At 35.8% G+C, this 14222-nt stretch overlaps 4 protein-coding genes across 4 annotated transcripts in view; 2 read left to right on the top strand and 2 right to left on the bottom strand.

Annotated features, from left to right (window-relative positions):
- Positions 1 to 189: 189 nt before the first annotated feature.
- On the top strand, positions 190 to 1950 carry LOC135074418 (thymidylate kinase). The gene is made up of 6 exons (XM_063968706.1): positions 190 to 462; positions 539 to 639; positions 799 to 946; positions 1129 to 1246; positions 1333 to 1419; positions 1581 to 1950. Exons 1-6 carry the CDS (start codon positions 384 to 386, stop codon positions 1702 to 1704), a joined length of 657 nt encoding a protein of 218 aa, XP_063824776.1. The 5' UTR covers positions 190 to 383; the 3' UTR covers positions 1705 to 1950.
- LOC135074415 (protein penguin) lies at positions 1949 to 6858 on the bottom strand. Its single transcript, XM_063968702.1, has 9 exons — positions 6758 to 6858; positions 6207 to 6619; positions 5675 to 6080; positions 5295 to 5422; positions 5022 to 5187; positions 4727 to 4903; positions 3783 to 4014; positions 2316 to 2515; positions 1949 to 2140 (listed from the first exon to the last, which is right to left on the bottom strand). The coding sequence occupies exons 2-9, from the start codon at positions 6608 to 6610 to the stop codon at positions 1958 to 1960; spliced, it is 1896 nt and encodes a 631-aa protein (XP_063824772.1). The 5' UTR covers positions 6611 to 6619; positions 6758 to 6858; the 3' UTR covers positions 1949 to 1957.
- A 4217-nt stretch (positions 6859 to 11075) lies between these two features.
- LOC135074417 (dual specificity mitogen-activated protein kinase kinase 6) lies at positions 11076 to 13228 on the top strand. Its single transcript, XM_063968705.1, has 3 exons — positions 11076 to 11406; positions 11625 to 11790; positions 11972 to 13228. The coding sequence occupies exons 1-3, from the start codon at positions 11339 to 11341 to the stop codon at positions 12746 to 12748; spliced, it is 1011 nt and encodes a 336-aa protein (XP_063824775.1). The 5' UTR covers positions 11076 to 11338; the 3' UTR covers positions 12749 to 13228.
- A 224-nt stretch (positions 13229 to 13452) lies between these two features.
- Positions 13453 to 14222, bottom strand: part of LOC135074419 (transmembrane protein 94) — a 39060-nt gene continuing 38290 nt past the window's right edge. The window contains exon 27 of the mRNA XM_063968707.1: positions 13453 to 13736. Within this exon, the coding sequence (XP_063824777.1) occupies positions 13664 to 13736 (73 nt within the window). The 3' untranslated portion in view covers positions 13453 to 13663. The remainder of the gene's footprint in view (positions 13737 to 14222) is intronic.

Below are 14222 nucleotides of genomic sequence, written 5' to 3'. Positions count from 1 at the left end.
GACATTGACAGTGGGGCGCCACCGTCAATACCGGATCGCTGGTTCAGATTTTAGCCATGTTGGAAACCATATAGTTGAACGATGGTAGCGCCCCCCTGTCATTGAGTTTGGTGGGACAGTTCAGCGTGGGTCATCTATAAAAAGACCCACAGCTGTTGTTAGGGTTCCGTAGCCAAATGGCAAAAAACGAAACCCATATTTTACATTTTACCATGGGTGCCTCCATATTATTGATAGCTCGTTGGTTCTGTCACCTGTCGGCGGCGGTTTTTTTTTTTGGTGGTTGTTTTGACTTTTGATAAAATTGAAGAGCCAAAATAACCTACGATCTTTCGTAGCGTTTTCTGTATTTATTATCTAAATTCTGCTTGTTTTTATTAATTATGAAAATAAATCGAGGAGCCCTAATAGTTGTCGAAGGGTTGGACAGAACTGGGAAGTCAACGCAGTGTAAAGCACTTGGTAACTAACGATACTTTTCTCTCTAGATCTTGTGCTATTTTAAATGTAAATAAATGCATACGAATAATGTTTACAGTTGAGAGATTGAAAAAACATGATATTCAAGCAGAGGCCACTAATTTTCCTGCACGTAATACAGAAATAGGTAAAGTGATTGATAGCTATTTGAAGTCACAGGTAAATAATATATAGAGTAATTTTACATGATTTTATAATTACATAAATTGCCTGCGTGCACGTTTTCTGGCTGACAAGTAGAAGAACATATTTTTCAGAAATATGATTGAGTTCTATTTTATTTACTTTAATTATTAATGTTGTTTTTTAACTTTCCAGAATAATCTATCAGATGAGACTATTCATCTGCTCTTTTCAGCAAATCGTTGGGAAAGGGCCAATGAAATAATGAAGACTTTAGAAAAGGGCATTAGTGTAATAGTAGATAGGTATTGCTACTCAGGGGTTGCTTTTACTGCTGCTAAAGGTATGGCAATTACAATTTAAGTTTTTAAAATACTTTAACAGCACTCTCAGCAATACAGATTATGAACTTTTGAGTAAATAAGTGTTGTAATCTTGTAATTAAAGTATTCCTTTTTTTAAAAACACTAATTCATTATGCTATCAAAGATAAAACTTATTTTGCAAGACTTATTACGATTTCAGGATTAAATATTGACTGGTGTAAAGCACCCGACGTTGGCCTGCCCAAGCCCGACAAAGTGTTCTTCCTAACAATGCCTTTAGAAAGTGTTCAGCAAAGGAAAGGATATGGAAATGAAAGGTCAGATTTTAATCTAATCAGCATAAAATTGTATCATAATACTTGATTCTGAATAGCCTTTCTTATAAGTGTTATGTTGTTTGTAGGTATGAGGTTCTTGCTTTCCAGAAAAGAGTCGCAGAAATGTATCTTAAGTTGCAGGATGAGACTTGGGACATAATCGATGCAAACAGGTATGTAATAATACTGGTTAAACTTAACACTATTTGAGTCTATGCTCTTGACAGTTTTTAAATTATTTGTGTTCTTACTTGTGTGATATGCAAACCCATCCAAAAAAATTCTAATGTGAAATTTATTATGTGTAATGTTCAAACTATCTCAATCTTTTCAGGACAATGGAATGTATTGAAGAGGAATTATTACAAAAAGCACTGAATGTGATAAACAAAATAGAGAATAAACCAGTGGGAAAAGTATGGTCACCGTCTACTGAAGCATTTGTACTAGAAAAATAAGAATAAAAGAGCCCCTTTACACTAGTTTCACAGTTAGCACAAATGCACATTATGATGTAAATTGTACAAATTTATTGTGATACATTGTGAATGTCACACATGGAACTGAAGAAAGTTTGTTACTGATTAGATGACTGACTGACTACAAATGTTAAGGGGCTCCAAACTTTTATTTTGTAATTTTTAATAATCATGAATGATGCTAAGTATTAATACTAAAAGGATGAAATAAATATTTTAGTAGTATATTTGACTAACATTTATTTTTCTGAATATTTTGCAGCAAAATTTTTGCACCCTCTGAAGTCTGCTGCTTCAATATACTTGTGTGAGGTTTTAACTTCTTCAATATTTTACTGGATACACTTTCGTTGTTATTTTCAATCAGTTTCAAGAGAAAGAAGCATCCTCTGTTTGTTGGCAGCCATGCTTTCAACTGTAAAAGAACAAAAAGGTGATTGATCAATCAAGAGAATAGTGTTGATTTGATTGTGCCTCAATAGTGTTAACATATTTTGTGCTATTGATTGAATCCAATAGTCTGGCATTAGTTGGGATACCTAATAGTATGGTATAGTAAGTTATCGTGTCATGCAGCAACTCTATCTTACCGTTTCCTCCTGCAAGTTCTCACGTACGGCCTCGCCTAGGGTATGCTCAGTCTTGTCTTTGTCCAAACAAGCCAGTTTCTTTAAGCACATGTGTATGCCCGCATCCTCGACCGCCAGCACCGGTTTTCCATCGACAGTGATCTGCCAATCCGGCCGGCATATAACTTCGGCCAGGGCGTGCAACATTTCTTTTGTACTTTCTGCAAATAATTTTAAAATTTTATCAAGACATTCTACAATGTTAAATATTCTGTTGATTATAGGGTTGAACAGAAGAATGCTTGAAGCCATTTAGTATTATCACAGAATAATAATAAGTACTACCAGGCCTGTTCATCTCCGCGAGTTTACATCGAAAACAAAACACGCACGATTGCCCCCTACAAGAGTACTATTCGACAAGGCCTCACATACGAGCGAACATTGACTCACGCACGCGTATTCTTGTGTATGATGGAAAAAAATAAAGAAAATGGTGTACTAAATACTGTGCAGTATTTAACTGCCTAAATAATAATAAAAACACAGAATGTACTTTTTTAAGTTGCCTCAAGACACTGAGAGGTAAATAAGTAGTTAATATTATTCATGATAATTCATGTATTTCCTCCGCCATTTTCTGCAGATTGGCACCTCACGTCACATCATTTTACCGAAGTCAGCCCTATAGCTTCAGCGCAGTACCGATCACTGACGTTTGTCAACAAAACTTCTGACAAACTTGCTTGACTCTTGAGACAAGCTAAATTACACTTCCTTCCTTCGCGAAGTAAAACTTCTGTATGTAGTACCACAGAATAATAATAAGTACTACGTACAGAAGTTTTACTTCGCGAAGATATTTAAAAAAATGTATGCTCAATGTCATTAACAATATGGTGTAATTTAGCCTGTCTCAAGAGTCAAGCACCATTTTGTTGACAAACGTCAGTGATCGGCACTGCGCCGAAGCTATAGGGCTGACTTCGGTAAAATGATGTGACGTGAGGTGCCAAACTGCGGAAAATGGCGGAGGAAATACATGAATTATCATGAATAATATTAACTACTTATTTACCTCTCAGTGTCTTGAGGCAACTTAAAAAAGTACATTCTGTGTTTTTATTATTATTTAGGCAGTTAAATACTGCACAGTATTTAGTACACCATTTTCTTTATTTTCTTCCATCATACACAAGAATACGCGTGCGTGAGTCAATGTTCGCTCGTATGTGAGGCCTTGTCGAATAGTATCCTGTAGGTGGGCCATCGTGCGTGTTTTGTTTTCGATGTAAACTCGCGGAGATGAACAGGCCTGGTATTATGTAGTAATAATGGATGTAGTTGTAATAAATAGTGGGAGTTTTACAACAGAAAAATGTATAGCCTAATGTGCTGTAGATAAGGATAGTAGACAGTAACTAAGATTGTCTATTCTGTATTAGAATCTTCAGTTAAAAATTGTATAACTTAGTTCTTTATCTTTACCTATAGACAAGACAGCCACAGTCAGCAGCATAATAGCCTTTCCACTCAGCCAGAACTCCGGGTCGGCCAAGATATCTGCCGTCACCGCGGGCAAGATGGCTTCCCGCAGTTCAGCCGTGCGAAGCTCCGCGTCCTTCTTCGAGGTGCCGCTTTTGGCGCCCTCGTTGAGAAACTGGATCAGTGTGGGGTGGAATGTGGCTGTGTCTTTTGGTTTCACTAGCCAATGTATTGTCTGAAAGGATATAATAATAATTAATATCTATCTATATCTATACTAATATTAAAAATGCAAAAGTAACTCTGTCTGTCTGTCTCTCTTTCACGCCTAAACCACTGAACCGATTTTGATGAAATTTGGCATAGAGATAGTTTGAGTCCCGGGAAAGGATATAGGATAGTTTTTATCCCGGTTTTTGAAACAGGGACGCGCGTGATAGTTTTTCTGTGACAGACCAAATTCCACGCGGGCGAAGCCGCGGGCGGAAAGCTAGTTGTTCATAACTATACATATTAATGTTATTTAATTATTATTTTTTTATTTGTTTTAATTTCTTCTACTACTTGACATTAAATTTGACATTTATAAAACTCATATCCTGATACACCGAGCAACTCAGACCACGACCGCCGTCTGAAAATCAGCGTCATGTGGTATGCACTTGAAACATGCTGAGACGGGGACCTTTTTGCTGCTGCAACGCCGCCAAAGTAACTGTCCCGATTAATTTTAATTTTAATTATCATTCTTTTGACTGGTTCTGTAATGTTGACCGTTTGTTTTATGTATGTATGTGTATTCATGTGGCAGCAAAATAAACGTTATTTTATTCTATTCTATTCTATAACAGGTGAAGGATTATTCAATGTGTTACATAAAATTCAATTAACCACTACTTGTCTCCAGGACTTATAATAAATGTTATTCTGTTATGATAAACACTTACCATGATGCCCCAATGATCTTTAACAATATCTTTTAAGTTACTGGCCAGTGTGGACACTATAGCCTTCTTCACTAAAACTGTGTCATCAACAGAGTCAAAAATAGCCAACAGGAGTCTGTATCCAGTCTTGTGTTTGCTGAGTGGCACTGCATGTTCCTTTACTACTTTTAGTATTGTCTGAAAAGGAAGGAAAACTTACTTAGTACAATATTACTACAAATATCATTTTCTTATTCAGAACCTTAGAGAAATTAGTACATAAATGTATATGACTTTATAGTACTATGGTCCATACTTTTTTATCTTTGTTGGTGCCCTGCCAAACACACATGCTAGCAGCATTGACGCCAGGCAGTGAGTTGCTGAGTGGCACAATAAGTGGGCTGAGTGTTGACACAAATTCTGTTCTGTCCTCCGCGCTGCATTCACGAATATAGTCATACAAAACTGAGTGCAGCAATCTGAAATGTAAAACACACATTTTAACAACTTGTTTTTTTACATGTATAAGATAATAATTGCCATAAGCAAAGATAACTACAAAATATTGTAAAGGAAAGTAACTTACTCGCTGTCATGTAGATTTTTATCCAAAATCTTTTGTATATTGGCTTTACAAGACTGCAGTATGGCTGGCCTCATTTCAGGACTGTCCTTGTAGGCATCTTTCAGGCACTGCACCTTAGGATCTTTTGTCTGAAACATTTTATTTTCATTTTCCAATATACAATGTAAACGACATTACAATCCATTTTGAGGCAATTTACTGCCATGTTAATTACTAATTTGCTTGTCTCATGGACTTCTCTGCATAGATGTCTGGAAGCGATTTCTTCATAGTGATAAAACTAAAATTTTGTATTATAAATTGATTGCACAGTAAAATTAGTGGATAGTCTGTAATGTAAAGTAGTAGTGTGAGTAAGATAGAAAATATTATCAACTTACGTTTTTATAAATATCACCATAGAACTCCTGCTGCATGTGTATTTTCTCTTTGTTGTTTGCAAATTCACCATAAGCATAGTCCAAAACTGGTGCACTAATGTTATGTGATGCCAACGACACAATATGCCCAATGAATCTTTTGATCACTTCATGACGGATGGAGTCACTGCCATATTTCAGTATTCTCTTCACTGCATGGTGACCATATTTGGACTGGGCCATATTGACAACCAGGTCCAACAGTTCTGCAATGATTTCATTCTTAATTTCATCAGAAGCGTATTTGAGGAGCACTTGTATGACTCTGCTGAGATCATGTGTCAGGGCAATGGACTTGTAATGACCTTTCAGCAAGTTGTGCAATTCTTTGCAAGAATTCGCTCGAAACTCTGCTTTCACTACTTTCCTAAAACAAGAGTAAACATTGCATAAAGATAACAGGCAAACTATTCAGTTAGAGATAGGTTTAAATTAAAATATAGGTGATCATTTGAATTTCAGAAAATAAACAAAAAAATCTAAAATTAGTTACCTTTGAATCTGTGCAGCAAGTAACTTAGCCTTGTGAGACACCTCAAACACCTCGGCTGTCGCTTTGGCTTTCCGGCGCGCAAGCCGTAACTGTTTCTTCTCTTTCTTCATTTCTGACCATATTGGTTTTTCATCCTTTCCACTTTCTTTTGAAAACTTGCCAGTAATTTTACCATCTTTATGAAAACCTTTACCTTTTACATTTCCATCTTTGAATTTCTTAAAATCTCTAGGACCTTTTTTGAAATCCTTACCGCCCTTCTTAAAATTCTGGGGCTTTTTGTTGAATGGCTGTTTCTTATCCCCATTTTGTTTTTTGTCTTCATGTTTTTCCGATTTTAATTTCGGTTTTTTGTTCGGAGCTACAGCATTAACTTCTTCACTTTTTCGTTTAACTTTCTGCATTTTGCTATCCTATAAATATAGCAAAAAATACATTTTTTTACCAGTCTGTCGGTTGTGTTAGAGGTTATAAAAACTACACATTTTGTAAAAGTGAGGTACTGGCTTAGATAAATCTTTAGTAAAATGTATAAATAATAATAACAGTACCTTTTTATTCTTGTTTAAAAATATTTAAAACCACGTGTGAAAATAGCTCAGCCGATACCGAAATCGTGCGACAGAACAAAAATGATGAAATGTCAATGTCAATCAATCAATTGTCAGTTTTTTTTTTATTTTATATGGCTCTGGGACTGTTAAATCACAGACGAGGCCAGAGAGTTGAGAAGGACAATATACACAAACTAAATTGAACGAATGGAAAAAATCTAAATAGAAACCATTTCTCTGTTACAAATTACATGCTCAGCTTTTAAGATTCAGCACGATCAAGACTTAAAATTTCACACAGGACAAAAGTTTGATTTGACCCCAGCCTCAGATCCAGACAAGTGGCACTTTTTGATCGCTTTGAAAATCGAATTCCTTCACTTACCTTCACGTTTACTTCAGTTCACGGGGCGAAGGGCGAAGTAACTACAACAAAAAAAAACTTTGAAACTAACAAAAAAAACGTCGGAGCGAAGATATTTCGAAATTACAACTGTCACGTTTTGTTTGCGTCTTTGTCTACGGGGGCTTGTTATACTGAGCCCCGATTACGGTAACTTTTAACGTCTACAATCCAGACGCGTTTCTGATTCTGCAATACGATTGGTCAAAACAGCTGACGTACGCTGTTGAACGACCAATCGTATCGCAGAATCGAGAAGCGTGTCTGGATTGTTGACGTTAAAAAATACCGTAATCGGGGCTCTGTTTATATTATCAAGGACTGGGAATTATGAACCCCAAAAAAAAAGTAAAAAGTCAAACAAACTTTTTTCATCGATGTTGCGTCGCTTGTTCGCTTGTGTTATAAATTTTTATTCAAAGGATTTTGTAAATAAAAACATCGGCAGGCGACATTTCATTCAACAATTTAGTTGAAATAATGTAGATAAGTTTAAATAATTGGTAGAAATGGTGGATATAAATAAGTATCTTGAAAATCAACTTGCTTTGGCTAAGAAACATAATGTACACAAGGTCGGCAGATCTAATGATGTTTCAGAAATAAGTAGAGCTGCCGCTGAAAAAATATCCAGAAAAGAGGAGAAACAATTATTTAAGAAAAACTGCAAGATTAATAAAGAATCTTCAATACAAGTATGCACAGAAGTTGAACAACCAAGTACTTCAAAAAATAAGGATGAAGACGACGAGAGCGATTACCTTCCGTCGTGTGATGAAGATGATGATGAGGCAACTGTACCAAGTCTGCCATCTACATCGCGACCCAAGAAGAATTTAAAGAAAATCGTAGATGACGGTGACCGAAATTCGTACGACAACAGGATAAAAGAATGGAGGGAAAACTTAGAGGCAGCACGCACCGGTAATCTAGTAAATGAGTCTCATTCTGCTGACATTCAATATTTGCTAGATGGAAATAAAGATGTTGAGAAGTTTCAACATCTGGACCAAGGTTTGCGCATTCCTATATTTGTTTGGAAGCAACTTTATAAGTACCAAAGGACAGGAGTGAAATGGTTGTGGGAATTGCATCAAGTGCAATCTGGAGGATTGTTGGGTGATGAAATGGGTTTAGGCAAAACTGTTCAAATAATTGCATTTTTAGCAGGATTATCAAACACTGATTCTGGGATTTGGGGTGGACTTGGCCCATCTATTATTGTAGCCCCGTGTACTGTCATTTACCAGTGGGTTTCACATTTCCACTACTGGTGTCCATATCTTCGAATAGCAGTTCTGCACAACTCTGGATCTCATTCAGGGAACCACAATAAACTCATTCGTGATATTCATCACTCCCATGGAATTTTATTAATAACTTATGCTGGAGTTGTTAAATATTCAAAAGATCTGCTAGGTCATAAATGGCATTATATTATTTTAGATGAGGGCCACAAAATAAGAAATCCTGACACTCAAGTCAGTAAACATGTTAAGAAATTTGATACTCCACATAAACTGTTGATAACAGGTTCTCCCATGCAGAACAGCTTACAAGAATTATGGTCATTGTTTGATTTTATGAGCCCTGGGCTACTTGGGACTCACCATGCATTTATGGAATACTTTGCAAATCCTATAACCCAGGGAGGTTATGCAAATGCCACAGAGCTTCAGGAAGCAACAGCTTTGGAAATAGCAATTGCACTGAAAAAATTAATTACCCCTTATATGCTCCGAAGAACAAAAGCAGAGGTTCAAGAGCATATAAAGTTGCCTGAGAAAAATGAACAAGTCTTGTTTTGTGCCCTTTCACAAGAACAAAGAGATTTGTATATGGGGTATCTTATGGGAAGTACTGTCAGAAGTATTTTGGATAAAGAGAGCAGATATGGGGATCCTATTCGTGCCAGAGTGTTAGTAGCTCTGTCTACTTTAAGGAAAATATGTAATCATCCAGATTTGTATCTTTATGAAATAGAAGAAGACCAAGCAGTTTTGAATGATTCATTTGGTCATTGGAAGAGATCAGGGAAAATGACAGTTGTGAATTCTCTGTTGAAGATATGGCAAAAACAGGGTCACAGAACACTAATTTTCTCTCAATCCCGAGCAATGATATGTATTTTAGAGCAATTTTTACAAAACCATAACTATAAGTATCTCAAAATGGATGGCACTGTGATAGTTAGCCAGAGACAAAATTTGATTAAAACATTCAATGAAAATCCAGAATATTTAGTGTTTCTGTCAACTACAAGAGTTGGAGGTCTTGGAGTTAATTTAACTGGTGCTGACAGAGTGATAATATATGACCCAGATTGGAACCCAGCCACTGACAATCAAGCAAAAGAGAGAGCTTGGAGAATTGGTCAGGAGAAGAATGTCACTGTTTACAGATTACTTTCTGCTGGAACAATTGAAGAAAAAATATATCAGAGGCAAATTTTTAAACATTTTCTGAGTAACAGAATACTTGTAGATCCTAACCAAAAAAATGTTTTGACAACAAGTACATTGCAGGGTTTGTTCACCTTAGATGAACCTAATCACGATGGTGACACTGAAACTGCAGCATTATTTAAACACACTAAGGTAAATATGGACAACAATCACAAAAAAGATAACAGTGGAGGAATTTCCAATTCAAAAAAGAAAATTGAAGCAATGAAAAGAATGGCTAAAGAAATAAGTAAAAGAATATCAAAGAATGTACAAACACCTAGTACTTCAGTGGCAGAGGTAGATCCAAGAGAAAGGTATAAGAGAAAAAGGGAACTTTTGTTGAATCCCCCAAAGGCTCCTCCAGAGCCAGAAATAAATCTGATTGATGATAAAATAACCACAGAAACATTTGACAATGTTATGTCTGAATTGGATATAATAAATATGCATGCAAAAGAAAATTATGAAGAAAATCTTATACAAGAAGTGCTTAGCAAACAAAATAAAGATAATGAAAAAGATGATAATAATAGTTCTACAGAAATCTGCAATGAAAGCAAAGAAGAAGGTGAGATAAATAGTGATAGTGAATCTAGAAGTAATAAAAACAATTTAGTAGGTGACAGTGGTAGTAGTGATAAAATTTCAGATATAAATCATGGTAAGCAGTTAGATGGCTTACCAGATCAAGCTGAAGCTTCACATGATGATAGTCTAAAAAAGACTAAAAATCATCATGGTAAAAATAGAGATAAGAAACGAAAAAGGAAAGATTCTTCTGTATCTGAAACAGAGGTAGACAGTTTGCTAGCTGTAAAAAAAGTTAAGAGGAAAAAACACAAACATAATAAGGAAGAGAAATCAAAAAATGATGACGATTATGTATTAAATAAACTTTTCGCAAAAGCGTCTGTAAAGAGTGCATTGCAACATGATGCTGTGGTTGGTCTAGCCGAAAAAGAAAAGAGGCTCAGATTAAAAGAAGAAGCATCGAAAGTTGCTAAAACTGCTGTAAGAGCCATCAAATTTTCATCCTCAAATAAGTTGAAGAAAACTGTTCAAGTTCTTTAGAAATGTTGAATTTTAATATTTTTTGTAAGACTAATAAAAAAAGTGTTTATATTTTTGTTTTTTCATTTGTCTCCTTTTCACTTAAGCGCTAAGAGGTCAATAATCTCTTCTTCGGAGGTTCTTATAAGTAATTGAAGTACTTAATACATACATGGATCGCAGCAAATAACTTTTGGGAGTGCTAGAAAGTGATATTGGTTGTTAATAATTATGGATTTTTTAAAGCGATGATTTTAATTTAGATGGGGGAAATAGGATATAGGAATACCGTAAAAAAATATAAATTAATTCTCTAAGAAAAAAATAGAAAGTGCTTGGAATTATTGTAATTTTAATGTTATTTTTTTTAGTAGATTGTTATCCGTAGTAGAATTATAAGCGATTAATGGTAACATTGTCCAACCAACTGTCAAAATTGAAGCTACCTTCTTTGGGTTATCAAGTTCACTTTCAATCAAGAAGTAAATGTAAATTATCTAATAATACAAGCTTCCTCAGACGAGAAATAGGCAGTGAGAAATTTTACGGCAGTCATTATGTGCAAATAAAATCCATAAAGTAGCGTCTCCCAACGGCAGCAAAGCACGGGTGTATCGACGTAGGAAGTTGGCTTTAGGTATTATTTGTAATAACTGCTGATAATTCTGTGCCATCAGTATGTCTGGACGAAGAAAGCCTCCACCACCAGGATTTAACTTCCCACCCGTACCAGCGCCAGTGACTGTGTATGTATCAAGGTCTTATGTCAAATGTGGTAAATCTTCACATTCAGCACATAATTTTCTTTCCTATTTTTCACTTCTCATTACTGTAATATGTATTTTAAGTACCACCTCGGCTAAGTGTTTTTAATTTTAGTAAAGTAACCTCTATAGCAATTTTACATGCACCAAACACTATTCCGACATGATTGTTAATACAAATGCAATGTACTAATTTCCAGGACTCCACCAAGAAATCTCGACAAACAGACCACTATAACGGTAGATGACAAGACCTTTACAGTGCATGCTGATGACCTGGTGAAGATATGCGACCTTGGCCGTGGGGCTTATGGTATTGTGGAAAAGATGCACCACAAACCTAGTGATACAATAATGGCAGTCAAGGTAATTAAGTTAGTTAGTAAGGCAGTTAAGTTGGTGAAAATAAAAAATAAATAAAAATATGATAAATATAGATATTTATTTTACTGTATAAAAAATGGAATTTTGTTAGTGTAGTAATGTAACATAATTTACTTTCATCTTGGTTTTGGTTATTTATCTATAACTGTATCTATTGTTTCAGCGCATAACAGCTACATTCAACAACCAGTCCCTGGAGCTGAAGCGTCTACTGATGGACCTAGATGTCTCGATGAGAGCCAGTGCATGCCCATATACAGTACATTTCTATGGAGCCATGTTCAGAGAGGGTGATGTGTGGATTTGTATGGAAGTCATGGACATGAGCCTTGATAAATTCTACACCAAGATCTATAAAAACAATAGAACCATACCAGAAAATATTCTTGGGAAAATATCATTTTCAGTAGTCAGTGCCTTGCACTACCTGCACTCCCAACTCAAAGTGATCCATAGAGATGTGAAGCCTTCCAATATTTTGATCAACAGAAAAGGTGAAGTTAAGATGTGTGACTTTGGTATTTCTGGCTATCTTGTAGACTCAGTTGCTAAAACCATTGATGCGGGTTGCAAACCTTACATGGCTCCTGAGAGAATTGATCCGTCTGGTAATCCAGGGCAGTATGACATTCGCAGTGACGTTTGGTCACTTGGCATATCTATGATAGAGTTGGCGACAGGTCAGTTTCCATACAGCAATTGGGGGACTCCCTTTGAGCAATTAAAGCAAGTGGTTAAAGATGATCCACCAAGGCTACCAAGTGGCCAGTTCTCGCCAGAGTTTGAAGACATGATTGTGAAATGTCTGCAGAAAGATTACAAGAAGAGGCCAAACTATGATGCACTACTGGCCCATCAGTTTTGTCAAGAGCATAGTCAAAAGGAGACTGATGTAGCTTCCTTTGTTCAAGAAATACTAGACTTACCTGATGACTCCTAGTGATAGGAATATGTATTTTACTTTAAGTACCTTTAAGTACAAGTGTTTAGTGATTACTAACAATAATCTAGATTGTTACTGGAGAATTATGTGAGATAATTGTTATTAACAAATTAATTTATGTATGTATAACTGACAGGTCCAGCCAAATGTAAGTTCAGAAGTCAGATTGGCAGAAACAAACATTATTTTCATGTCACATAAATCAAAACTTAATTTGTGATACATGTTTAAAATTCAAGTGGAACTATTCAATGTAAATGAGTAGTCACTAGGTGGTATAGTAGTTCATTAAATTAAGTTTGATTGTATAATCAATTGTATAAAACGGAGTACGCCTTTTATGTCTATGTACATAGGTACATATGCCTTTATTAATTTTAATGATAAAATAATTGGCAATATAGAGTATTTTTAAATGACTGCTATGTCTTATACATCACAAATTGATAACTCGTAATAAAAATATTTGTTTTCAAATAGTATTTAATTAATACCTTATTGTGATAACAGGTATAGCGCTTAACTGAGTAGTTTCCTGCGGTAGTATAGGAGAGCATATTGTTACATTGAATCGCGAAGTTTCAGTTTTGACAGCACAGTTACGTTACGTCACACTGCTCCCGCATACTCCACTGTCGCTCCGCCCGCAAGAACATACTCAGCTATGAACTATGCCTGTTGAAAAAATAAAACGCAATATCTTAATAACATCTCTTGAAATATTCATGTTTATCATAGAAACAGACGTTATAAATAAAGTAAGTACAAAATAGTGTTAGGTACATCATAAGTACATTGTCATTTTTCTCTTATAAATAAATCTCGACCGCACCTCTGGCTTCGTTCAGTAAACACGGTAAAAATATTCAAAAATTCTACTAAAGCGTAATTGACTAGAGGTAATTGTTTTCATCAAAACGGAGAGTTCATTCCCAGTTTTGTCCCGAAGTCTAAGCGGGCTCGTCGCTGGTTGCGGATGTCAGCTCTGTAAATAAAAAGTTAAATTAAATGCCATAATCTAATACTGTACCATCTGCCTATCTAAGTACAAGCGAATCTTGTAGTCACAGTGTACAAGTAAATAAGTTCTCATAAAAAAACTACTGACTCATTGTTCTCATAAAGAAACTATAGATAATCAGATTTAAGAGGATTACTTAAGTACTCGTAACTCGTTCTATTGCTAAAAACTGCCATTTGATGAGAGGGCCTCCCCTGCCTCCCCCTCATATGCTCATGATACAGTCGGGAATGGATTAAAAAGGTACAAAACTGAGTGCTACTGCTACTGCCGAGCACTCACTTCTTGTCGTGTCGATAACAAACCTACACAGTGTCAGCCAAAAACTCCGTATAAAGCTAAGAACTCACGGCGCGATTTCCACCCGCGCCCGCAGCTTCTGTAGAATGCAGATACTTATGTAAAAACTAATGCACAGTTTGCGCCCGCGCGCTCTGCGATCGATCGGCG

This window comes from Ostrinia nubilalis, chromosome 9 (genome assembly GCF_963855985.1).
Source record: "Ostrinia nubilalis chromosome 9, ilOstNubi1.1, whole genome shotgun sequence".
Lineage (NCBI taxonomy): Eukaryota > Metazoa > Arthropoda > Insecta > Lepidoptera > Crambidae > Ostrinia > Ostrinia nubilalis.
This window is presented reverse-complemented; position numbering and strand designations above follow the sequence as displayed.